Consider the following 27,852-nt stretch of genomic DNA (forward strand, 5'->3'; position numbering starts at 1 on the left):
CGGAGGCCAGTCCTCAGGCCCGGAGGCCAGGGCAGGCCAGTCCTCAGGCCCGGAGGCCAGGGCAGGCATTTCCTCAGGCCCGGAGGCCAGGGCAGGCCGGTCCTCAGGCCCGGAGGCCAGGGCAAACAGGTCCTCAGGCCCGGAGGCCAGGGCAAACAGGTCCTCAGGCCCGGAGGCCAGGACAAACAGGTCCTCAGGCCCGGAGGCCAGGGCAGATAGTACAGAAACTGGCTCAGGAAGAAGCAGTCGTCTGGGAGCTGGCACGGGAACGGAGTCTGGCTGGGCTGCAGGCACGGAGGCTGGAACCGGCTGGGCTGCAGGCACGGAGGCTGGAACTGGCTGGGCTGCAGGCACGGAGGCTGGAACTGGCTGATAGAGACAGGATTAACCGCCCTACCAGGTCCAGTAGCAGGGAAAGTGGAACTATACAGGGCAGGCTGGTTCTCAGGCCCGGAGGCCAGGGCAGGCCGGTCCTCAGGCCCGGAGGCCAGTCCTCAGGCCCGGAGGCCAGGGCAGGCCAGTCCTCAGGCCCGGAGGCCAGGGCAGGCCGGTCCTCAGGCCCGGAAGCCAGGGCAGGCCGGTCCTCAGGCCCGGAGGCCAGGGCAAACAGGTCCTCAGGCCCGGAGGCCAGGGCAAACAGGTCCTCAGGCCCGGAGGCCAGGACAAACAGGTCCTCAGGCCCGGAGGCCAGGGCAGATAGTACAGAAACTGGCTCAGGAAGAAGCAGTCGTCTGGGAGCTGACACGGGAACGGAGTCTGGCTGGGCTGCAGGCACGGAGGCTGGAACCGGCTGGGCTGCAGGCACGGAGGCTGGAACCGGCTGGGCTGCAGGCACGGAGGCTGGAACTGGCTGGGCTGCAGGCACGGAGGCTGGAACTGGCTGATAGAGACAGGATTAACCGCCCTACCAGGTCCAGTAGCAGGGAAAGTGGAACTATACAGGGCAGGCTGGTTCTCAGGCCCGGAGGCCAGGGCAGGCCGGTCCTCAGGCCCGGAAGCCAGGGCAGGCCGGTCCTCAGGCCCGGAGGCCAGGGCAGGCCGGTCCTCAGGCCCGGAGGCCAGGGCAGGCCGGTCCTCAGACCCGGAGGCCAGGGCAAACAGGTCCTCAGGCCCGGAGGCCAGGGCAAACAGGTCCTCAGGCCCGGAGGCCAGGGCAAACAGGTCCTCAGGCCCGGAGGCCAGGACAAACAGGTCCTCAGGCCCGGAGGCCAGGGCAGATAGTACAGAAACTGGCTCAGGAAGAAGCAGTCGTCTGGGAGCTGGCACGGGAACGGAGTCTGGCTGGGCTGCAGGCACGGAGGCTGGAACCGGCTGGGCTGCAGGCACGGAGGCTGGAACCGGCTGGGCTGCAGGCACGGAGGCTGGAACTGGCTGGGCTGCAGGCACGGATGCTGGAACCTGAAGCATTGGCATGGTAACGGGCACAGGCAGCTTTCGGGGAGCCGGCACAGGCAGCTTTCGGGGAGCCGGCACAGGAGCAAGGACTGGCTGGGGAGCCGGCACAGGAGCAAGGACTGGCTGGGAAGCCGGCACAGGAGCAAGGACTGGCTGGGAAGCCGGCACAGGAGCAAGGACTGGCTGGGAAGCCGGCACAGGAGCAAGGACTGGCTGGGAAGCCGGCACAGGAGCAAGGACTGGCTGGGAAGCCGGCACAGGAGCAAGGACTGGCTGGGAAGCCGGCACAGGAGCAAGGACTGGCTGGGAAGCCGGCACAGGAGCAAGGACTGGCTGAAGAGCCGGCACCAAAGCTGGAGACTGGAGAGCCGGCACCAAAGCTGGAGACTGGAGAGCCGGCACCAAAGATGGAGACTGGAGAGGGTGCTGGGAAACCGTAGAAAAACGAATAAACTGGGGTTCAGGTCTGAGAGAAAAAGAGGGTGACCTGGGTTTGGCAGCTGCCACAGGAGCAGAAGGTTGTGGAGGAGACAAGGGCCAAAAAACTGGAGGTGGCCGATCTGACACAGGCCAGATAGCAGTTTGTAGTTCATCTTCATCCGAGTCTAGATCCTCCCAGTCCTCATCGAAGACTGAATCCTCCCAGTCATCATCGGAGACAAAATCCTGCCAGACATCATCAGTGAAATGGATAGCGTCTTCTGCCTTATCCTCTCCACCGAAAGGGAGTTGCAGTTTAACAACGGAGTCAGAAGGCATGGAGGGCTTTCCCAAAAGCTTCCTGCAGTTAGGCTGAGTCATTCTGTAACGTTCACAACGGGGAACCGCTGTAACCGAGGATAGCCACTCCATGGGGAGTGGATATGGTGGGAGCCCAGGGGTGTAGCCATAGGTGATTGGAGGCAAAGACATGATGATGAAAGTAATAGTAGGTTTATTGGCAGTCAGAACACAGAAACCAAAAGGCAGGAACAGGCAAAAAAGGCTAATCAAGGTATCCACATGGTGAGGGAAAAAATGGGGAACACAGGAACAAAAGGTACTCACTCAGGAAACAAGGTAACAAGGTTTTCAGGAACAAGGCATTCAAGGTTTTCAAGGTTTTCAAGGTTCAGGTTCAGGTTCAGGTTCAGGTTCAGGAACAAACAGAATACATTCAATGACTCAGCCCTGAGCAAAGCTCAGGGCGGGGTTTATAAAGGGAAGGTGATTAGGAATGGGAGACACATGAGGGTAAACGAGGTGGGTGGAAAACATACTGTGAACAGGCAGATAACAGAAACACTAAACACAAGAGTTCAGAACCAAATTAAACCCAAAATTTGTACTACTACATCTGGATTCTCCAGGACTCAGTCCAACGGGGCGACCCAAACCCCTAAGTGATCTATTGCTCAACCTAATTTTGTTGTTTACAGCCACTACTAAGAAATTGTTGTTCTTAAATTGGCTGTCTGAATCCACTCCTTCTTTACCAGATATACAGTCCCTTTTAAATCAACTCTGCTGGCAAGAAGCGATAAGGATTAAATCAGCAGAACCCCATCTTAAAAGAAGATTTACTGAAACTTGGTCAATATTCTGGGACCAAATTGATTCTAGTTTTAAACCACGTATTCTGGACTTGTTACAGTTATAATTTTCTTATAGTGGTTAATCTGATGTGTTCATAAAAAGTAGTTGTCATTCCTTGTATGACCTTACATAAATTCACTGAGCGTAATTAGTTTGTTGGTTTTGGTTTAATTTACTTGTTTGTAATCTAGTATAGTGTTTAGGTGGCATCACCAATTAAAAACTATATTTTATTTTCTTTCTGTGCATTTAGCCACAACAAGTTGTACAGGTGTGCCTTATTGTATAGCTTTGTTCTTTGATCTTTGTTTGAAATCCTGCTTGTTTAATTTGAAAACAATAAAAACAGTTAAACAGAAGAGTTCAGAACCAGGCCCGAGAGCCCCCAGTGGCTCATGAGGTAAGTGCTGCAAATAACCAGAACAGCACCACCAGAGTTCAAGTCCCGGGCTGATCCTGGCAAGCACCCTCTAGAAGATGTCTCTATTCCTTGAAGGCCCATTTTGTGGCCAATAACTCCCTGTTACCATGGTCATAATTCATTTTGGCAGGAGAAAACTTTCTAGAGAAGAAAGCGCAAGGATGAACCTTATTGGTAACAGGGTGTCATTGAGACCAAACTGCCCCTGTGCCAGTCTCAGAAGCATCCACCTCCACTAAGAAAGGTAGTGTAGAGTCTGGGTGCTGGAGTACCGGCCCAAAACAAATGCTTTCTTTAACAGATCAATGCCTCTTCTGGTTACGTATTAGGATCAGCCCCTTCTTAGCAAGTGCAGTGATGGGAACCACTAAAGTGGAAAAATCTTTAATAAATTGCCTGTAGTAATTGTGAACCATAGAAACCTTTGAACAGCACGCAATGACAGGGATTGCGTCCAATCTAGAATGGCCTGGACTTTGGCTCCATCTGGACAAAATGTACCACAAAAAGTGTACGGAGGGTACCTCGAATACACATTTCTCAAGTTTGGCATAAAGCTGGTGTTGCCTTAACCTATTTAGGACTTCCTGAACATGGTTACGGTGGTCAGATAGACTAGAAGAAAATATCAGGATGTCATCTAGCTACACCACAACATACTGGCCCAGAAGATCATGAAGATATTGTTACTAGTTCTTGGAAGATGGCTGGGGTATTGCATAAGCCGAAGGCATTACCAAATATTCATTATAAAGGAAACAATTAATAGGAATGGGTGAACTCTACTCTTACTGCAAAAGATCACTTCGCTGCATCACCATCTTGTTCAGAGGGATCCACTTATACCAAATACTCATAATGCTCATCTCGAGTATTAAACGCCATCTTCCACTTGTCTCGTAGGGAAATTCACCAGACTATTCTTGATAGACGTGGCCAGGCCTACCCTGAACTGACTCTTTAAAGCTGTCTCATTCCAGCCCATCTCTACTGCCCACAACGGAATTCCATGCAATAATCCTTCTACCTGCCCTCTAACCTGCCTGAGATTACGGATAGCAGCATCGGCAGAAGCAGCACGATCAGGATCATCATAAAGGACAGACATTGCCTTAAAGAAGGCTTCTAGGCAGAGACAGGCTGGGTCACTAGCAGACAGGCTAAATGCCCAAATCTGGGTATCCCGTTTGCAGCAAGGTTATTACAAAATTAACCTGTGACTCCTCAGTAGGAAAGGAGTAGGGAAGGAAGCTGAAGTGAAGCTTACAAGCTTCCCAAAAAAGCAAAAAATCTACTTTGGTCACCACTGAACGTCTCCGGGAATGGCAGTTTGGGCTCCACCATAGAGTTAATGGTTGGAGTTGACGGTAGCCTGCCTGGCGAGACTGGAGCAGACATGGAAGCTACCGGTTGCTGCTGGATGGTGTCTAATCTTTCATACAGTCTGCAGACATTGCACTGGTCCTATTTAGACTCTTGTTCCCCGAAATGCAGAAGTAGGCTCACCAGGATTGCTTCGGAAGTTGTAGGGGGGGGGCGGTAGCACCTTCAGCTTCCATGTTCGGCCCAACGTACTGTAACACAGGGTATCCCAAACTCAGAACAGATCACCAAGGACCCGGGTGCGGCTCACTCTTCCATCTATAACAGCCGATTTTGGCTTCAGGACAAGCCATCTGCTACTTGGATACCGCCAGGTCTTACTGTGAAAGGCCCAAGGAGGGTGTTCTGAGCGAGCAAGGGAACCAAGCGTGAAGTAATAAAAGGGTGAACAATAAGCGTAGTCGAAAGCCAGACCGGGTCTGTAACAGTCAGGCAACGCGGTACAAATACAGGAGACGGAGGAATAGTTGGGGTCACAGGTCAGGTCAAACACACCAATTTCGGATCCAAGTAGAGAGTAGTCAAAACAAGGCAAGAGTTGGGACAGGCAGCAAACTAGATGGAGTCAAGGCAAACAGGAAGTCAAAAGGAGACCAGGAACACACATTAAATGCACCCAGGAACTATAAAAAATAGACCTTACGTTGGGCAATGAGTTACAAGACGAGGGCCCTTTAAATATTTGAATTGTGTGCTAATGCATGATGACATCACGCGGTGCATCGTGTCAAAAACCGGAATTGGTGATCGTTTTGCCTGAAGAGCACTTGGCATGCAGAAGAGGATGTGGCTGGTTTCCCCCTGGTAGCATGGTGGGTGTCCGCGCATTGCCCCCTAGACCACCAGGTATTTCCTTTACACCAACCTTTTTTTACTGGTGAGCCACATTCAAATGTAAAAAGAGTTGGGGACTAACACAAGCATGAGAAAAGCTCATAGGGAGCACCAGATTAGGGCGGTGATTGGCACCAGGTGGACTGGCAGCATTCAGGGATTGGTAGTGCATGGTATTTATGCCTCAAAAACTTGCCTCCAAACCAGGAATTCAAAAATGAATACCTGCTTTTATGAACCTGGAAGCAACATTAAATGGGTCAGCGAGTAACATATTGCTTGTAAGCCACTGGTTGGGCATCACTCTTGTAAGGAATAAGCTTGGCCAGTGAAAGTGGATTTTTGAAGCCCCTGTTAGCAATATGTGTTATATTTTTACTGGATATTGTTATTTTAACTTCATTTATACTGATCTATAAACGCTTTCAGTAGTACCTTACAAGAATTAACCAAGTTCCTTTCAACACGTAAACACAGAAAATATAAGGCCATCTCATAAAACAAATTGTGGTATGCACAGAGAATATAGGATCATATTTAATTCCATGAAAAAAACATATCATGTGCTTTATCTTATGAAAACTTGATAGAAGTCTGTGAGGCTAGCTAAAATTTAATTAGGAGATACATTTTATCTTATCAAATAAATATTTCTCCCAGTGTCCCATTGTCTGAAAACTTTAGAACTTACTTGAATTCACCCACTTTTTATAACCATGGATTTTAAAAGTGCAGGGAACTTGGGCTGAACATTAAAGGGATTGTTTACATTTAAATTAGCGTTATAGAAGTCTGTGAGGCTAGCTAAAATTTAATTAGGAGATACATGCAGGGGACTTGGGCTGAACATTAAAGGGATTGTTTACATTTAAGTTAATGTTTAGTATATTAAACGTTTGCTCTAAACTTTTAAGCAACTTTTAAATTGGTCTTCATTATTGGTATATTGGTCTTCATTATTTAATTTTTATAGTCTTTAATTATTTTTCTTTCTTCTGACTCCTTTCAGCTTTCAAATGGGGGTCACTAACCAAATGCTTTGTAAGGCTACAAATGTATTGTTATTGCTAAATAAAAAGTTAAATAACTCAAAACCACAAATAATAAAAAATTAAAATTGTCTCAAAATTTCACTCTCCCCAACATTTTTTACCCACGAGCCATATTCAAGTATGAAACAAGTTAGTGAGCAAACAATTAGTAGCTCCTAAGTAGACTACAGAAGGATTTGTTTGTCATTATACCTGGTATGCAAGCAAAACTTGCAAAAACCCATCACCTGTCTTGAGGCTACTGGGAGCAACATCCAAGGGGTTAGTAAGCAACATGTTGCTCATAAGCCACTGGATAGGGATCACTGCTCTACATCATACTAAAAGTTAACTCAAAGCTGAACAACTACTTTAAATTAATTAAATCTTTATTTTCTCCTCAGGTAAGAGTGGAAAGTTCTGGTACATTTCTAGTAATGGCACCATTTGCAGTGATGGAGATATCTCAGAAGACTTCTTCTTTGAATTTCGGGAGCACAACCATGTGGCAATTAAGGGAAAGAATGGAAAATACTTGCGTGGCGATCAAGCGGGAACCTTAAAAGCCGATGCAGATTCTGTGAATAGCGCAACCCTGTGGGAGTACTAATGCACACTCAGTACTGCTCAGGCATAAATAAGTTGCTCTTGGTGCAAGAAGCTAAGAAAGGCAGAGTAATGCAGGGGGCACCAAGATACCCATGAAGTGATCTTTGGGAGATGGGCAAAGCCCAATACATACGTTTATATTTAACTATAGTAGCTATTTTTTTTAAAATTAGATCATTGTCATTTTTGTCAAAAATGTAATGTAATCTAAAAACATAGGGTCTAAAAAAAAATGATGGGCTATGCATTTAATTAGATATTTACAAAGGAATGGTTAGTTTTTGTTATTTATATTAGCTTTAAAAATGTTTAGCATGGCCTAAGGATGCAGCATCTAAACTGATTTTAAATGTACCTGTTACTTCCCATAATAATAAGCTATATACTGGGCTCAAAGAACTTCAGTAGTGTCAATAAGCTATTTCAGTCTACCTGCACTGAACATCAGGGGTGTTTCTCATCTTAAAACTCAGGGTGCTTTCCACAAGTCATTTGCCCAGTGCTCTAAATCTTGCTAACTTCTTAATATGTATATATTTATATTTTTAAAATATATCAGAAGCTATTGGCTTTAAACACTGACTTCATGGGCGTAACTATAGAGGAAGCAGACCCTGCGGTTGCAGGGGGGCCCAGGAGTGTAGGGGGCCCAGTGAGACCCTAATTAATGAGCAATTTTAATATATCTTGGTAAAATAGGCCAACTTATAAATATTTTGGGGCCCTAAATTGAATTTGCTATGGGGCCCAGTAACAACTAGTTACGCCACTGACTGACTTTGGTGCCAGTGTGCAGCGTGTAGTAGTGATCTCTGTGGGTGGTAATACAGACTGGTGCCATGTTTAATGCACATCCCATGTACAAACATAGTAACATAGTAAGTTAGGTTGAAAAAAGACACACGTCCATCAAGTTTAACTCTCTATTTTAACCTGACTAACCACTAGTTTATCTAGAGGAAGGAAAAAAAATTTGCCTCAGAGGGGGGGAAATTCCTCCCTGACTCCAAAATGGCAATCGGACTAGTCTTTGGATCAACTTGTAGCATCAGCTATCTTCCATAACCCTGTATTCCTGTGTAGGTTAGAAAAAGAGATACCCCTTCTTAATCAATTCTGGATTGTTAAAAAATAAGCTGGAGTATCTATGTACAGATTTTTATAAAAAAAACTGGATGATTACACCACGTACTATGTCTTAATTAAAATTGCTGAGTTATGATATTGCATTAATTGTCCACATGTGCAGAGCTTAATTAATTAGAACCATATACTAAGTAAAAGTGCTAGTGCAATAAATTAAATAAATTCATTAACCTCCCCTCCCCTCCTAAACTGGAGTAATCATCCAGTTTTTATATAAAATCTGTACAGAGATCGTCCAGCTCAATTTCTAACAATCCACAATTGATTAAGAAGGAGTATCTCTTTTTCTAACCTACACACAAGTACGTACTGACGCGAGGCAGACTCCTTTCTTAATCAATTTATGAAATATACTTGTAGATAGATCGCTCTCTCCACAGCTCTCACTGTAAAAAAACTCATGATCCCCTTATATATTTATATAGTTATCATATCGCCCCTTAAGTTCCTCTTCTACAGCATGAGCAACCCCAATTTGTCCAGTCAATCTTTCCTCATAGCTATGATTTTCCATACCTTTTACCAGCTTAGTTGCCCTTCTCTATACCTAGACCAAAACTGTATGGCATATTTTAGATGGGGCCTTACCAGTACTCTATACAGAGGAATAATGACCCCCTCCCCATGTGAATCAATGCCCCTTTTAATACAGCTCAAGACCTTATTTGTGCTTGATGTTGCTGACTGACATTGCCTGCTACAGCCAAGTTTATTATCTACAAGGACTCCAAGGTCCTTTTCCATTATGGACTTGCCTAGTGTAGTCCCATTAAGGGAATTAGTGGCTTGGATATTTTTACATCCCAGGTGTGTGACTTTACATTTATGAACATTGAATCTCATTTGCCACTTAGCTGCCCTGATTGCCAGTTTGTCAAGATCCTGTTGCAAGGATGCTGCATACTGGATGGAATTAATTGGGCTGGATAGTTTTGTGTCATCTGCAAACACTTATATATTACTAACAATACCTTCATTAATGTTCAAGTTAAACAAAAGTGGACCCAATACTGATAACCTTACTCCAAATAGAGAATATATCATTAACAACCACCCTCTGTGCCCTATCCTGTAGGCAGTTTCCTATCCATGTGCAAACAACTTCATGAAGCCCAACAGTTTAGTTTAGAAAGTAGTCTTTTGTGGGGCACGGTATCAAATGCTTTGGCAAAATCCAAATAGATCACATCTACTGCTCCCCCATTGTACAGCATCTTACTTACCTCATCATAAAAAGCAATCAAATTTGTCTTACATTCACTAGGACAAAATTTTGAATGTGATACCTTAACAAGCCTTTCAAACAATTTGCCCACCACATACGTCAAACTTACTGGTCTATAATTGCCAGGCTGAGATCGTAATTCCTTTTAAATATTGGAATGATATCAGCTTTTCTCCAATCTATAGGTACCATACCAGATGAAAGTGAATCTGAGAAAATCAGAAATAGGGACCTGTCTAAAACTGAACTAAGCTCTCTTAGAACCTGGGGGTGTTTGCCATCTGGTCCTGGTGCATTGTTTACATTAATTTTTATTAAAGCTTTATAAATTATATCCTGAGTCAGCCAATGACTATATTGAGCTGAGCCAACAGTGCAGCTATGAAGTGAGCCAGGGAACTCCGACTCCTCTATTGTATACACTGAACAAAAGAACTGATTTAGCACATTTGCCTTTTCTGTATCTGTTACAACCATACTGGTACCATTATTTAAAATAAGCAACACTCTCAACCCGCATCTTTTTAGTATTAATATGCTTTAAAAATGTTCAAGTTTACAGTATGTGTCCCTGGTCCTTTGAGAAGCTAACAACACCCCTAGTAGACATAGTAAAGAACAGTTAAAAATGCCCCTTAAAGAGATCCCATACCGGTATGCAACATGTAGCAGTTATCACCATGGAAGGTAATACAGACTGGTGCCATGTTTACTCCACACCCCTTTTACAGATCTGTGTATCTGGTCTTTTGAGAAGCTAGTATCATGCTTGGTAGACATAGGAAAGAAGAGTTAGATATGTTCCTTAAACAGACTCCATGCAAAGGACCCATTGTATGTCTCCCAAACTTTTCTTATTGCAGAAAGATACTAAATGTAAGGACACTTTAAAAAATACAGATAGTTTTAAAATCATGTATTATTGGCATTATTTCAAATAAAGATGTATTTGTTGGCCACTCAAAAGTGTTTCTTGTATTAACAATACCATACAGTGGAGTAAGTGAAACATTGTGGCACAATTTGTTTGCAATGGGAGTAACATCCCAGCTCCATGAACCTCTGCCATTCTAGGTATCAGCCACACCTAGGGTTGGTGATACAAGCCCTATATGATTTAGGCTGCTTACAGCAAGCTACAAAGCTAAAGTGCAGCATTTTAGCAAGTGATAAGGAAAGTCGTCAGGATAGAATAGAATGTATATGTCTGCCTGTTGGGTCTGTGTGGGTTTTTCCAGGTACTCAGGTTTCCTTCCACACTCCAAAAAAAAATCTGTAATCCGACCCATGCCTGCCTTGACTCTTCTGATTTGATCTGTTGGTTTTGACCCTTGCCTGTCTGACTTTGCTTGTATTCTGCCTGCACCGACCCGGCCTGGTTTTGTTTTCTATCTGCTCCTTGAACTGTGACCTTCTGCCCAAAAAGACTTTGCTAACGAACGTGCCCCTCTGCTCGTCCAGAACCCTTAGCTTGGCTCCTCTCTTAATAAGACCTGGTGGCATCCAATTAGCCGAGGGCTCCTCCCAAGGTGAAAGGTGGCTTTTAAAGGCGGAAGCAAGAGCCGAGGCCAGGGAGCCTACCATTGGTTCTGGATTCTGGGTGCCGATCGTGACAGTACAACTGGCCCAAGATGGACGCCGAAGGTCACGCTGCAGCTGCTCCTCCTGCTACTGAAGCTCTTCTCACCAATCTTCTGCAGCGCTTGGAGGATCAAGAGTGGAAGCAAGATTACCTGGTTCAAGGTCTGCATAACCTATCTCGCAGATTGGACACTATGCAACAGATGCCGAGTTCTGTAGCTCAACCTCATGCTGCCGCTCAAGTGGGTCCTTCTGCAACCATGGGTAACAGCTATAAATCCCATGAGCCAAAAATTTCCTTCCCCGATAAATTTAGTGGGTATAGGACACAATTCTATGTCTTTCAGGAGGCATGTAAATTATACCTTAGCTTTTTCCCCTCACTCCTTTGCTACTGGAGAGGAAAAAGTGAGGTTTGTAATGACCCTATTACAGGGCGAACCACAAATATGGGTTATCTCCCCTGATCCTAGAAACCTTCTTCAATTGTATGACACTACTTTACGATGACCGGGATCGTGCCTCTTCAGCCGATACCGCGATTCGTAAATTATGCCAGGGAAGAAGGGCCGTAGCGGAGTATTGCACTGAATTCCGTCGGTGGTCTGGTTGGAACAATATGGCTCTTCGTAGTCAATTCCGGTTAGGGCTTTCTGAGGCTGTAAAAGGCAGTCTAGTAAATTACCCTCTATCTGCTAATTTGGATGATTTAATGTCTATAGCCATCCAAGTTGATAGAAGACAAAGTGTGAGAAGTGCTGAAAAGGGTACTTCTTTTTCAGTGACTCTGCCTCAGGAGGAACCCATGCAATTGGGTATCACTCCTGAGGAAAAGGCCTGCAGGCAGTCTCAGGGTCTGTGTATTTATTGTGGGGATAAGGGCCATTTTCTTAACCAGTGTCTTAAGAAGCCGGGAAACTTCAAAGCCTAAATGGAGAAGGATGGCTCCATTTGGGTTTAGAAGTTTCCTCTCACCAATTTTCATCTAGGATCATGGTACCTGTAATGTTAACCTGGCCCACGGGTTCTGTTAAGATCTCTGCTTTTGTGGATTCTGAGACGGCGGGAAATTTCTTGGATGCTGCCTTCGCAGTAAGGTATAACATTCGCTTAACACCCCTTATTCCTCCTATGAGAGTCTTGGCCATCGAAAAAAGTCCCTTGGGGTCAGGTTTGGTAACCAAAAAATCTGTAGCATTAACCATGTGCACTAATAACATGCATTTTGAGGAGTTATCCTTCCACATTGTCGAGGGTTCTTCATCTTCTCCTTAGGTCTACCATCGTTACGGGTACACAATCCCCATATAGATTGGGTATCTGGGGAAATTATTCAGTGTGGTCTTCAATATAAAGGCTCTTGTCTAAATCTTCCTCAAATGGTGGCTAATTTCTGAATTATTCGATAAGGTTCAGAACACTACCATCTATACTAAACATGATCTTAGAGGTGCATATAACCTCATTCGTATTAGGGAAGGGGATGAATGGAAAACGGCCTTTAATACCAGAGATGGCCACTACGAATATTTGGTCATGCCATTTGGCCTATGTAATGCTCCCACAGTGTTTCAAGAATTTGTCAATGACATTTTCCGGGACTTACCACGTAGTGGTATATCTTGATGATATTCTAATTCTAAACATGTTCGAGAGGTTTTGCTCAGGTTAAGAAAGAACAATTTGTTCGCAAAACTAGAGAAATGTACCTTTGAAGTTTCTTCTGTCCAATTTTTGGGGTTTAACATTTCTGGTAAGGCATCCTATAACCAATAAAGTGCATCCATTTGCATTTTTCTCAAAAAAATTCTTGTCTGCTGAAGCCAATTATGACATTGGTAATAAAGAATTGTTGGCTATTAAATGGGCCTTTGAGGAATGGCGACACCTGTTGGAGGGGGCTAAACATAACATATCAGTCTATAGTATACTGACCACAAAAATTTGTCATATATCGAGTCTGCTAAGCAGTTGAATCCCAGGCTGACTAGATGGGCTCTATTTTTTACTCGGTTTAATTTTTCTCTTACTTACAGGCCTGGTTCCAAAAATACTAAGGCTGATGCACTCTCTAGGAGTTTTGAGTCAAAAGTGTCTGAGTGTGTTCCTATCATACCCTTTGAGATGATTGTGGTGGTTTTGGGGTCAGATCTACACTATTATCTCAGGCACAGACTTCTGCTCCTGTGGATACTCCTCCTGGGAAGTTATTTGTGCCTGAGGATCTAAGGGATCAGGTTCTTAGTGAGGCTCACAATTCTAAAATGGCGGGACATCCTGGTATCTCTAAAACATCTATGTTATTGTCTCATAATGTGTGGTGGTCTTTCACTTAAACAGGATGTAAAAAATTTTGTTAATTCTTGTCCTATCTGTCAGAGGTCAAAATCTTCTAGAAACCTGTCACAGGGATTGCTAAGGCCATTGCCTATTCCTGATAAACCCTGGTCCCACCTATCTATGGATTTTATAGTTGACCTCCCCCCTTCTCAAGGAAAGATAGTAATTTGGGAAGTGGTGGATAGATTCAGCAAAATTAGTAATTTTGTTTCCCTCCCACACCTCCCATCTTCTAAGACTTTGCCTGAGTTATTTATTTCTAATATTTTTAGATTACATGGTTTTCCAGTCAATATTGTCTCTGACAGGGGGGTATAATTTGTTTCTAAATTCTGGCGAGCATTCTGCTCATTGGTTGGGATTGATTTATCATTTTCTATCACTTATCACCCCAAACCAATGGTCAGACTGAGAGGGTTAATCAGTCTCTTGAGCAGTTCCTGAGATGTTATGTTTCTGATAATCAATCCTCTTGGGCTGAGCTATTACCTTGGGCAGAATTTGCCTATAATAATGCAACTCATGCATCCACTGGTCAATCTCCGTTCTTTATTGTTTATGGTTTGCATCCAAAAGCTTTTTCTTTTTCTGGTTCTTTATCCTATGTACCTCTGTCAATTCCTCTGTTAAACAGTTTTCCAAAATCTCGTCTGGGGTACATGAATCCCATTCTGCTCAAAAGAAAGCGGCTGATAGGTTCCGCAGGGAGGCACCTAATTATCAGGTAGGAGACTCTGTATGGTTGTCCACAAGGAATATTAAACTTAAAGTTCCTTCACTCAAAGTGGGTCCCAGATTTACCATATTATATATTATATTTACCATAATATATTATTTATATATTGGTAATTTTGATTCAAGCACAAGAGCACCTTATTATTTATTAACTGAATAATTCCAATAAGGAAAGATAATGAAATACAACTTTTAAACATAATCCCACATTAAAATATAAAAAAAACTTTGGTTTTTTTTATGATTTTTTTTTAATACAGGATATGATGTCACTGACATAGTAATGTTGAGGATGTAGTTTCATCCTAAGAATTCACCAGGTAGAACCAGGCAAAGTAGACTTTGGCGAAAAGGGTATGATATTGGAAAGTAAAAATTTTGATAAATTTGTGGATTAACGATCGTTCACCTGAGAAAAAATTTGGTTGGCGAAACAGCACAAGAGTTTTCTAGCGCTGAAGTTTTTTCTGCTAGTGAATTGCTTTCTTCGCCTTTTAGTAAACAGGCGATGTTGTTGAGAAATGTCATTTAGGCGAGTTTTCACCAAAAAAACACAATTGGCCCTTTAGTAAGTGTGCCCCAATAAAACTCCCTGTACAAAAATGTGTTTTTGTAGATATTTTACTTCTAATAATATGTTATTGCAGTGTTTAAAAAAAAAAATCTATGGATCATAATTATAATGGTCACTTTATAACTCTAGAAAAAGCACAATACTTTGACCTGAGTTGTGGTTGTAAAATTTTAAGAAATGTTAAAATAATGTTAAATACTGTAAAATGTTTACTGCACTCTAGATGTTTTCCCCCTGCTTAATGACTTCCTTGCAGTGCTTCTAGTTACACCTCAGAATGGTCTCAAACTGGGATATCATGTTTGTTAAAGGAGCTATAGCTTGGTAATTACCTATAAGTATGTAGGTCGATCCAACAGGAATAGCATTAAATGGAGGAATCGGGCCTCGTGAACATACAGTAAACCATGGATGGCATATAGCATTCTTCTGCAAAGGGGAGCACTGGAAAACAGCACTTGTTTCAGCAACATGGGTTTGTCCCATGCTAGTACTTTTTAAAAAATAAAAACTACTCTTGCTAAGATTCTAAAGAGTTTTGTTAAAAACATCGCCTTGAGGTACCATTCACAGAAAGAAAAATATTTTCATTTAGATGAATCCCATTGCTTCAAAGTTCAGAAAAATTGCCAAACCAGTCATTTGTGAAGTTTATATTGAGTCCCCAACTTTTGCAACATTGAAATATAGTATAAAAAGAGTTGGGGAGCAACACAAGCATGAAAACAGTTCCTGTTGGTGCCAAATAAGGGCTGTTATTGTCTATTTCATAGCCCCTATCAACCTAGAGGAGGCTATGTTTGTCAGTGTACCTGGGTTTAATGCAACCAAAACTTGCTTCCAAGCCAGGAATTCAAAAATAAGCACCTGCGTTGAGTCCACTGGGGGTTAAAAGGGGTTGGTGAGCAACATATTGCTCATGAGCCACTGGTTGGTAATCACTGATTCATACTGTCTGATAGAGATGTCGCGAACTGTTCGCCGGCGAACTTGTTCGCGCGAACATCGGGTGTTCGCGCTCGCCGGAAGTTCGCGAACGTCGCGCGACGTTCGCCATTTTGGGTTCGCCATTGTTGGCGCTTTTTTTTGCCCTCTCACCCCAGACCAGCAGGTACATGGCAGCCAATCAGGAAGCTCTCCCCTGGACCACTCCCCTTCCCTATAAAAACCGAAGCCCTGCAGCGTTTTTTCACTCTGCCTGTGTGTGCTGAAGAGATAGTGTAGGGAGAGAGCTGCTGCCTGTTAGTGATTTCAGGGACAGTTGAAAGTTTGCTGGCTAGTAATCGTTTTGATACTGCTCTGTTATTGGAGGGACAGAAGTCTGCAGGGGTTTGAGGGACATTTAAGCTTAGGTAGCTTTGCTGGCTAGTAATCTACCTTCTACTGCAGTGCTCTGTATGTAGCTGCAGTGGGCAGCTGTCCTGCTTCTGATCTCATCTGCTGACTGCTGCAATAACAGTAGTCCTTGTAAGGACTGCTTTTATTTATTTTTTTGTTGTTTTACTACTACTACTACTACTACTACTATAAGAGCCCAGTGCTATTAGTCTAGCAGTGTTGGGGAGTGGGACTGGTGTGCTAATCTGCTGCTCCTAGTAGTTCAGCAGCACCAACTTTAATTTTTTTTTTTAATATTCATTTTTTTTTTATTTTACTTTTTTTTATTTTACTACCGCTGTAGTAGTGTATAAGTTGACCTTTTAGGCATTATTTGCCCTGTAGGCATTATTTGCACACTGTTTTCTTCAACCCGCCATCGAGCTGTGTGACCTTGTTCACATTCTGTCTAAATATCCATAATATTACCGTCTCCAGAAAAACACCGGAGTCACTTTTTTCAAGCAGCCATAATATATTTTACGTAATCCGTATCCACCGCTGTAGTAGTGTATACGTTGGCCTTGTAGGCATTATTTGCACACTGTTTTCTTCAACCCGCCATCGAGCTGTGTGACCTTGTTCCCATTCTGTCTAAATATCCATAATATTACCGTCTCCAGAAAAAACACCGGAGTCACTTTTTTCAAGCAGCCATAATATATTTTACGTAATCCGTATCCACCGCTGTAGTAGTGTATACGTTGGCCTTGTAGGCATTATTTGCACACTGTTTTCTTCAACCCGCCATCGAGCTGTGTGACCTTGTTCACATTCTGTCTAAATATCCATAATATTACCGTCTCCAGAAAAAACACCAAACAATGCCTACAAGGTCAACGTATGGCAGTTGTTTAAAGAGAACAGTAGATTACTAGCCAGCAAAGCTACCTAAGCTAAAATGTCCCTCAAATCCCTGCAGACTTCTGTCCCTCCAATACAGAGCAGTATCAAGCAGATTACTAGCCAGCAAGCTTACTATCATCTGTCCCTGAAATCACTAACAGCTCTCCCCCTACACTATCTCTTCCAAGCACACACAGGCAGATTTTTCAGATACATTTTTGCCCTTGATCCCCCTCTGGCATGCCACTGTCCAGGTCGTTGCACCCTTTAAACAACTTTAAAATCATTTTTCTGGCCAGAAATGTCTTTTCTAGATGTTAAAGTTCGCCTTCCCATTGAAGTCTATGGGGTTCGCGAACCGTTCGCGAACCGCTCGCATTTTTGCGCAAGTTCGCGAATATGTTCGCGAACTTTTTTTCCGACGTTCGCTACATCCCTACTGTCTGAGAGACCATAACAGAAGGCAACCGTGGCAACTTGCTGTGCCCCTACTCTGAGCTGCTCCCCCTAGCCCATTTCACATCCACTGTCCAATTGATGTTATAGACCCTTACCCAAGTGGATCTCCTTGCCCTGTGTCTTTCTCCTCTCTCCTGGCTGCCAAAATAAATAAAACCCTTAAGAAATTGAGGGATCCATAGTAAAATTAAAGCAGGCTCCTTCAAACAAGTTTGGTTTCTACAACCCTACATGTGGGATATGTAAAGTCAGGCCTGATTTAGCAATCTGTGGGTTCTGGTAAATGTCAAGAGTGGCTGCTGTAAAATGGCATAGACATTCACTATTTAGTGTGATGTGGGGCTGTTTGGGTCTCTGTGTACTTGAGATGTGAGGGTGTATTTTCAAATCCCAGTTCAGACCTAGGTCCAGATTACAAATATTACATAGTACCATGATTAGAGCTAAGGCACATGGGGTTTTGAGCATTTTGTCTTTAAGGCTAGTGACACATGCTATGAATCGAGGAGATTGTCGCCTGGTGACAAATTGCCTCTTGTCGGGCAAGTAATCTCCCCAAAAAGCCTTCCCGATGACTAGAAACGAAATCGCTGGCCGGATGACACTCGGGGCACTTCTTTTTCCGATGTTGCCCGAAGTTGCCTCAAGAGGAAACTTTGCTCAAAGTTTGTCGCCGGGCGGCTAAAATTCCCCGAATCTTATTGTGTGTCAGTAGCCTAAAGCAGTTTGCAGCTCAGTCAGCAGGAGGCAAATTACTTTCACATGTCACATTTGTGAGCAACAACCACCTGATAAGCATGTAAACTCAAATGTGTGGCCATTCCCTTTAAATACATTGTTGTAGGTCTCTGCGCTCCAGAACAGCTAGCAGAAGCCAATAGTCTTCCAGCCGAGACACCATTTCTCACAGTGCTTTGCATGCTTTTTTACAGCTCTATTAACCAGCTTTACATCTGCTACATAGTCAAATTCTGCTTTCAATAGCAATTAAGTTTGCAAATATCATTAAACCCCACCATATATACACCAGTGAATACTGGAATGTGGTTTGAAATTACATTGTCTTTCATAAGGCAGCATTTTATTTTTGGTTGTATAACCCATTTAAATCTTTTGTGATGTTACTGTGTTCTATGGGCAAGGAATTATTTTGCAATTTGTTTCTTACTAGGAAGCCAAACAGTCTGCCTATTTAGGGGTGGTGAGTCCATAATTGCATAATCTGGCATTTCCTTTGCAATAAGTGCAGCTGCCTTCTCAGCATCAGCATCACATTTATTCTAAGTCGGGAGCAGGCAACATCCTCCAACATCGTTCCTTAAGCAAAGAAGTGGCTCATCAAAGGTTATATAATCCCTATTCTAAATAAGTTTTGGAGTATCTCATCCATGATGGCCATTATTTGACCTCAGAGGGGACATTAAGCACTTCATACAATAGACAATCTTTGACTCAAGTATTGACATTCACTTCAGAGAAGTAACTAGAGGGAGCGGGCCCTGGCGTGGGACGTGCAGCCTGGCCCCGCCCCCCTCCGTACGGCCGGAAACGGACGCATTTACGGCCACATTTCCCTTAGAAGAGAGTGGCATGCGAGCTGCCGGGGGGCCCTGAGGGGGTGTGGGCCCTGGCCCAATCACATCCCCTGCTCCCCCGGTAGTTACGCCACTGATTCACTTCCAATATGGGGAAGTACAGATACAATTTGTATATTAAATAACAGAACAGTTATTGGACCAACTACCAGATATTTAAGGTGCAGTTCTCTTCCAAATAAATAACACTCTGGTAAGTATACAGTTAATCACACCAACAACTGGCTGCTGCTAAGTATACAAAATGCCAGGTAACCACTTTTGTATTTCTTCTGATATAGGACCTCTTACTCAAAAAGGACTGTGAGCCCTTACACCTATGTCTGTGCACAATCTGACATGTTCAGTCTGCTGGGAGGTACAGTCAGGCACACACCCACAGTACTGCATAAGTTATATAAGAATATAGAGCAAACTACTTGACTAGTACTAGTAAAAACTCCATGAATCCACTGCAGTATATGTAGCAGGAAGCATATGCTAGTTTGAGCAGCGCTGAAGCAAGTAGCGAAAGCGCTACTGACTGGGAGTGGGAGTTTCCCCTTAGTAAACAGTGGCGTAAATTCGCCAGCGTGTTCGCGCCTGGCGTCTTTGCGCCTGGCGTCTCTGCGCAGGCGCAAGAACGGGGGTGACGTCATCGCGCAGCGCGCATGCGCGCTTGTACACAGGAACGGCCTTATAAGGCAGCGACTCCCACTGAGCTTCCTCTTGGCGCCCATAGCAGCTACAGGCACAACTTGCTACAGGCACAACTTCTGAGATGGAGGACGCACTCCTGCAGCAGATCCAGGCTAGGATGGCACAAGAGGGTACAGAGTGGTTGCAGAACCTCCTCTACACTGAAAAAGATAAGGCAGCAGGAAGATCAGGGAGAGAAGGGGTAAGAGGCACCAGGGCTCGCCCTGTTCGCCGTTCTCGCCCACCCACTAGATTAAGCCCCAGTCCCCCTACAGCTCGTAAGAGAGCTCAGCCAGCCATAGTACCGGTTGTAACTTCTACACCGGCAGTAACAGCCCCACAGTTACAGATGACTGCACAAGTTCATGCATCTGCAGAACCAACCTTAGCTGGGTTGCAGTCACGTTTACACTCCCCAGGTCATGTTAGTTGTGGTCAGGGGCATATGCAAAGTCGTTCCCCATCGCCTTCCATGATCCCCCCGGCCATGTGGTGGCATACCAACCGGGGTTCGCACGGTGATGGGGGGCCCAGGGGCTAATTTAGTTGAGGAGCTTCATGATTCCATGGCATACAGCTCTGAGGAAAGAGAGCTGCCCAATTTTGATACGGCACCATCACAGGCCATTAGGCCTCAGCCTGTACACACACCTGTGATTCATCAATCTCCTCCGCCCATATTCAACCCTCCTCCCTTATACCATCCCGGCTCCCGGCTTCCGGCCTCACTCCCTGCACATAGGGTTTCAAGCCAGTACAGGCTAGACAGGCGGGGATCACATGGGATGGGAGGGTCGGTAGCGGTTAGGGATCTTGCATCACAAGGTTCTGGCGGGTGTAAACGTCATTGTAGCGCTGATAGGTCCCCAGATAGGTTTTTGGACAATAGGGGAGCCTCCAGGCATAGGCGCTACGGTCCGGGGTACAGTGACCACAGCTCATCCGCCTCCCGCGCACGCGACACCTCCTCCTCAGAGAGAGACTCTGTTCGCCTTAAAAGGAAGGCAGCTACTACAGTTCCTGCACAACAGACAGCGACGGCTACTCTACCGGTTCCCAACCCATTGTTACAGGCTGGAAGTGATGGCATTTTGCCGAGCAGCGTACAACAGCATACAGGTGAGCATGCTTGTTTGGGTGCTTGGGATCAGCTGAGAGGTAATTCAGAAGTCCTTAATGCTTTACGGTCTATTATGGGTAATTTACTAGGAACTGCTTCGGCAGCATCCCAACCCTCTTTAACTTGTCCTTTGAAAGACTCCTATTTTTGTGGTGTTACACCATTAGGGTGCCATATCTCCACTGATATCAGGGAAAAAATTTGGCGCAATGAATATATTGACATATGGTCTTTAATTTCACCGGATCAGCCCACAGTTGACCGGGAGAGGCGTTTTGAAAAGCCTGACGACAGAAAAGTAAAAGTAGCAAAGACTTTTGGAAATTGGCTACAAGCCTTTTCGGTGCTGACCTGTGTAGTGGGCCAGAAATTTCCCAATAAATGTTCTGAGCTTTTCGTGTACTTGGATTTAATCTATGGGGCCTACAAGACACATGGGGGCGCTGCGTGGTGGAGATATGACGAGGAGTTCAGGAGGCAGTTAGCGCTTAAACCGGATCTGGGTTGGGATAGCAAGGCGACTGATGTTTGGCTTCGGTTAATGACCTCACAGAGGTCACAACCCTTTCAATATCCCGCTGCACAACATACCCTTGGGGCACCCAGTGCAGCGGCCACTAGACGCCCGGTTCCTGCTGGTTGTTTAATGAGGGACACTGCAGGTTCTACAGCCTGTGTAAGTTCAAACACGAGTGTTCCACTTGCGGAGGAGCCCATTCAGCACTCCGATGCTTTAAGAAATTCAAACCTACTACCCGTATTGGCACCGGTAAGCCAGAGGACCCCGGTGAGCGTACGAAGGATGTCCCCGTGGTTAGACAGTTATCCCAAGAAGCAGGAAGCCGCCCTACTTAGAGTTGGCTTTACCTATGGGTTTTTCATCCCTTTTCAGTACTCGCCCTTTCTTACATTTGCTGAAAACTTGAACAGTGCCGTTGACAACCCGGGGGTAGTTGCGCTGAAACTAGCTAAAGAAGTCCAGCTTGGCAGGGTAGCCGGCCCTTTTGACTATTTGCCTTTTCCCAATTTGCGGATGTCTCCTTTGGGCGTGGTACCCAAGAAGGAACCCGGAAAATTCCGGTTGATACACCACCTGTCTTACCCAAAGGGTACATCTGTGAATGATGGGATTAGCAAAGCGGCAGCAGCAGTGTCATATATTTCCTTTGATAGGGCTGTCTCCTTGGTTAGGGCAGCCGGCTCAGGGGCGCTCCTTGCTAAGTCGGACATAGAATCAGCTTTCCGGCTCCTCCCGGTCCACAATGATTGCTTTCATTTGCTGGGGTGTCATTTCAACAATGCTATTTACTATGATATGTGCCTACCTATGGGCTGCGCAATCACCTGCAGGTACTTTGACGTTTTCAGCTCATTTTTGGAATGGGTAGTAACGTACTGAAACGGGGTTCAATTCCGCGCTGCACTACCTTGACGATTTCCTTTTTGTGGGGCCCCGATCTTCCAAGGTGTGTGGTTCGTTGTTGAACGCATTCCACTTTTTCATGCAGAAATTTAGGGTGCCAGTGGCACTGGATAAAACCGAAGGCCCCACTACAGTTCTTTCTTTTTTGGGCATAGAAATAGACTCCAATTTGATGGTTTTTAGGTTGCCACAAGACAAATTGCAAAAATTGAAGGACGCCATCACGGTGGCTCGACTCTGCAAAAAGGTGACACTTCAACAAATGCAATCATTATTAGGGCTATTGGTTTTTGCCTGCTGCATTATGCCTATGGGCAGAGTGTTTTGCCGAAGGCTGTCTCTGGCCACTCGTGGTGTTGAAAAACCCTATCACCACATTCGCATTACTAAACAGTTGCGAGAGGACTTAAGTGTCTGGCACTCTTTCCTAGGCATCTACAACGGCCATACTTGCTTATTGGGTGAGGAGGTCCAAAACAGTGAGGTGTCCTTATACACTGATGCAGCTGGTTTGACTGGTTTTGGAGCCGTACTTGGGAATTCCTGGTGTGCGGGTCCTTGGCCAGCCACCTGGCTCGAGCTTGGTTTTTGCAGGAACCTAACTTTATTGGAACTATTCCCCATCGTAGTTGCCCTTGAGCTCTGGGGTCCCGGCCTGGCCAATCGCAAAATTTGTTTTTGGACGGACAATATGAGTGTGGTGCATTGCATTAACGGGTTATCTTCCTCCTCACTTCCTGTTTTGGCGTTGCTGAGACATTTGGTGTATTTGTGCTTAGCCCATAACATTTGGTTTCGTGCTAGGCACGCATTCCAGGGAAGGTCAACTCCATTGCTGATGCTCTTTCTCGTTTTCAGTGGTCAACGTTTTGACTGCTGGCTCCCGAGGCGGACGAGGAGGGTACGGAATGCCCAGCTTCCCTGTGGCCCCTGGTGGAGACGAATTTATGAGTTTGATACAGGCATCGGTTACGGCGGCGACCAGGCCCGGACTGGCAATCTGTGGGCTCTGGCAAATGCCAGAGGGGCTGCTATAAGGTGCCATAGAAAGTCAGTATTTAGTGGGCTGGTGGGGCTGTTTGGGCCTCTGAGTAGGCTGATTGGGCCTCTGTGTACCTGAAATGCCAGGGCCTATTTTAATTCTCAATCCGGACCTGGCGGCGACATGGAAGTGAGGGCAAATGGCTATTCTGCCACAGTGGCTCAGAGACGTCTGTCAGGGCTTGCTTTTTATTTTAAGTTGGCGGGTTGGCATGACGTGACGAAACATTTTGTAATTTCGCAGGCGCTTAAAGGGTGGAAGAAGGAAGTAGTTAAAAGGGAGAGCCGCCGGGCCGTCTCTTTTGCGCTGCTGCGACAGTTAATTTTGGGTCTGCAGCAGGCAGTTAGTTCCCCTTATGAGATTTCCCTGTTTCAAACTGCTTTTAGCTTGCCATTTTTTGGTGCTCTTCGCATCAGCGAACTGGTCCCCATGAGTAAGGTCAAAACAGGTGGCCTCCAGGCGGAAGACGTTATTCTTGGTAACTCCTTCATCCGCTTCCGAATCCGTAAATCTAAAATGGACATCTATGGGCAGGGGACTTGGGTGACTCTTTCAGCAATTGATGACGTAGCTTGCCCGGCAAGACTTGCGACCGCATTTGCGGCGGTTCGGAAGCAGGGTGTGTGTTTTTTGTCTCATGAGGATGGTTCACCGCTGACTAGATATCAGTTTGACACTATTTTTAAGAAATGCTTGACTGCGTTTGGGGCTCAACTCCAAGGAGTTTGGGACTCATTCCTTTCGAATAGGGGCAGCCACGGAGGCTAGTGTTCAGGGCATGAGTGAGGATCAATTGAAGAGCATAGGCAGATGGAAATCGAAATGTTATGCTGGTTACATTCGACTGCAGCTTCTTACTAACTGAATTTTCTTTACAGACGGATCATCTCCTGTGGTGCTTCTGGTGGGGCACTCATACATCTGTCGAGCGGCACAGCGTGCGGAGATTCGTCCAGGGGGAAAAAACCTTGGTTTTTCCGGCACACGTGTGATTTGGCGAGGCATCAGTGGCATGCAAGTACTCCCTCAGGTGGTTCGCTTTAGCCGAGCTTATGATGGCCCGCTGGTACTGGTAATTCACGCTGGGGGTAATGATTTGTGCCAAGTTCGGGTAGCTGAGCTTATTTCTCTCATAAAATCCGATATTGCTCGTTTCCCCACATTTTTTATGGATTTTATGGTTATAGTTTGGTCGGAGTTGGTGCCCAGGTTGGCGTGGAGGCGTGTCCGCAATGTTGCTGCAGTTGATAGATCCCGCACCCTGCTTAATCAAAGAATCTTGCGTTTTGTGCGTAGCCAGGGCTGGGTGGTGGTTAGGCACCGGCAATTGGAAACGGATACCCCCTTGTTAGCTGACGGGGTTCACCTTAATGAGGTCGGTTTAGATATATTTTTGTCGGGCTTGCGCGATGGCGTAGGGAGAGCCATTTCTCTTCTGGGTGGAGGTCGGAGTTCTGTGTAGGATTACACGAACTCCTAGTGGCGGTTATTGAGCCTTTGCCTGTATTCGGCCTAGTATAAAAGGCGACACCACATGCCCACTGCACACAGTGGCCGGCATTCGGGGTAAGATATATAAAGTCATATACTTGACAGTTAACGAGATACGTTTTGAAATGGCAAGGATCGGGAATTAAATAAATATATATAAATAAAGCTGTGGCCGACTTTCACCCACTATTCTGTTTCAGTGTGTTTTATTCATAAATTAGCATCAAAGGGCTTATCCCTAGCTGGGGCATAAATGTTAAGTTCCATAGGCTTAAACATCTTCACAGTCTGAGCAGCGCTGAAGCAAGTAGCGAAAGCGCTACTGACTGGGAGTTTCCCCTTAGTAAACAGTGGCGTAAATTCGCCAGCGTGTTCGCGCCTGGCGTCTTTGCGACTGGCGTCTTTGCGCAGGCGCAAGAACGGGGGTGACGTCAGCGCGCATGCGCGCTTTTACACAGGAACGGCCTTATAAGGCAGCGCCTCCCACTGAGCTTCCTCTTGGCGCCCATAGCAGCTACAGGCACAACTTCCCGCCCACCCACCCAGTGATAAATGATTCCATTGTTGTGTTGTTATGTTTTATAAAAAAAAACAAAAAACAAAAAAAAATAATAATAAAGGGGGACGAGGTCTGATGTTGTTCATTTTAATGTATATATGTTGGATTTCATTGTTCTTGTCACAGCGTGGCGGTTATTGATCCTTTGCCTGTATTCGGCCTAGTATAAAAGGCGACACCACATGCCCACTGCACACAGTGGCCAGCATTCGGGGTAAGATATATAAGGTCATATACTTGACAGTTAACGAGATACGTTTTGAAATGGCAAGGATCGGGAATTAAATAAATATATATAAATAAAGCTGTGGCCGACTTTCACCCACTATTCTGTTTCAGTGTGTTTTATTCATAAATTAGCATCAAAGGGCTTATCCCTAGCTGGGGCATAAATGTTAAGTTCCATAGGCTTAAACATCTTCACAGTCACTTATCAATTTGCAAGTTACTGTTAACGACTCTGTTAAAAAAAATAGGATGGCTAGTACTATTTACTTTAATATAGAGCAGGGGTCCCCAACCTTTTTCCACCCATGAGCAACATTCATATGTAACAGGAGTTGGGGAGCAACACAAGCATAAAAAATGTTCCTGGCTAGTGCCAAGTAAGGGTTGATTGACTATTGGTAGCCCCTATGTGGACTGGCAGCTTACAGGAACCTCTGTTTTATAGGACACCTGTTTTTTATACAACCAAAACTTGCCTTCAAGCCTGGAATTCAAAAATAAGCACCTGCTCCAAGGCCACTGGGAGCAACATCCAAGGAGTTGGGGAGCAACATGTTGCTCACGAGCTACTGGTTGGGGAGCACTGATATAGAGTATTCTTGCATGCTTTATGTAGCAGTGCTGTAGCAGTGCTTGATGGTATGTAGGTCTCATGTTTGGGAGAAAGGTCACAGCAAGTTTCCTCATCTTATATTACCTGTTGACTAAGTGTCACGACCTTTAACTTTACCCATTACACATGGCTCCATTGTAATTGATTTACAAAAAAACAAAAGCATTTACTCTGAGGCAAAGTGAATGCCCTTATATAGATGTAACTGCAATCCTGTTATGGCTATGGGCTGCAGATAGACAAACACAACACAGAATGAGTATAATTCAAGGAAGTGAGATAGAAAACCATTTTGCTTTACATTCAGCATTCTGTAAAAACCTGTAGAGAAAATCGGCAGCCTGGCTAATTAAGTTTAAACATTACCATGCCAGAAAACTACTGGGAGCAGAAAGATCTGCAGCATGAACTCATTATGCATTAAGGCTGTCGGAGGCAACATGCAAAGTTTGCCAAAATTGCTAAATTTAATTTATTGCTGTGTTATTGTTCTTCCTGCTTCCCAAATGTTGCCATTAACATGGGTATCTTGGCTTTTTGCAGTGCTTGTTTGTATTAGCTTATGCTATTATACTGTTTTATTAGGAACGTGAAGGCATAATATGAAATATTATTTTTAAGTGCTCTGAATACCACCAGTATATGATCATTAAGCATATATGCTTATAACATTGCCATACTTTTATGGTTTCTTAGGGCAGTAAGATTTGTCACTGTGGTTAAATCTATGCTACTACATACAAAACCTCTCCTGAAAATGACTTGCCATAGTATAACATTTAGAACCTATAACTTGTGGCGATCTGGCTTAATCGCTGTAATATGTGAAGGGAGGCAATTTCCAGTGATTAAGCCAGATTGCTGTCTGTACAGAATACTTTAACATCATCACTCTCATTTGTTACTATATCCAGGATCCTACAGTCCCCTCACTCTTCCTAAGGCTACTGCAACTCTTAAAAGACAGCTCTGCAACAGATCGTTATAAATTGACTAAATATATTGACAGTGTCAGACTAGGGTGTCCGGGGTCAGCATATGGAGGCCCCCATCCCAGTCACAAGCAGGGAAAGCTGTGATCTGTGCCCAGAGTTCCAACAGAAGAAGAGGGCCCTTTACATTGATAATAGAACAAGGTTTGCCAATCTAACAGGACAGAACTAGCAGAGGGTGCATTTAGCTAGAAAAAAAATAAGATTGACGTTGCAGCCTCTGTACAAGGTGTCACTTGCCCATGAGATGCTAGAACTACAACAAGTGGGCAATACTACCCTGATCATCCCTAATCTAGACCAGGATGCACCGAATCCACTAATCTTCGCAAAAAATTCTGCTGAATACTGAACTGGGTGGGAGGGAGAAAACATTTTTTACTTCCTAGTTTTTTGACAAAAAGTCACGCAGTTTCCCTTCCCGCCCCTAATTTGAACATGAAAATTAGGGTTCGGATTTGGTTTGGCCAGGCAGTAGGATTCGGTGTATCCCTAGTCTAGAAATCACTTAAAATACAGAAATACACAGCTGCTTGTTCTACCCAGCATATATATATATATATATATATATATATATATA

At 44.7% G+C, this 27,852-nt stretch overlaps 1 protein-coding gene and 1 long non-coding RNA gene across 2 annotated transcripts in view; one reads left to right on the forward strand and one right to left on the reverse strand.

Annotated features, from left to right (window-relative positions):
• Nucleotides 1-8,545, forward strand: part of fscn2.S (fascin actin-bundling protein 2, retinal S homeolog) — a 39,384-nt gene extending 30,839 nt beyond the window's left edge. The window contains exon 5 of the mRNA XM_018238335.2: nt 7,044-8,545. Within this exon, the coding sequence (XP_018093824.1) occupies nt 7,044-7,249 (206 nt within the window). The 3' untranslated portion in view covers nt 7,250-8,545. The remainder of the gene's footprint in view (nt 1-7,043) is intronic.
• LOC121398764 overlaps nt 1-27,852 on the reverse strand; it is a 146,978-nt gene that overhangs the window by 44,182 nt on the left and 74,944 nt on the right. The gene's annotated exons all lie outside the window — the stretch shown is intronic.

The sequence above is a fragment of the Xenopus laevis genome, chromosome 9_10S (assembly GCF_017654675.1).
Source record: "Xenopus laevis strain J_2021 chromosome 9_10S, Xenopus_laevis_v10.1, whole genome shotgun sequence".
NCBI classification, from domain to species: domain Eukaryota; kingdom Metazoa; phylum Chordata; class Amphibia; order Anura; family Pipidae; genus Xenopus; species Xenopus laevis.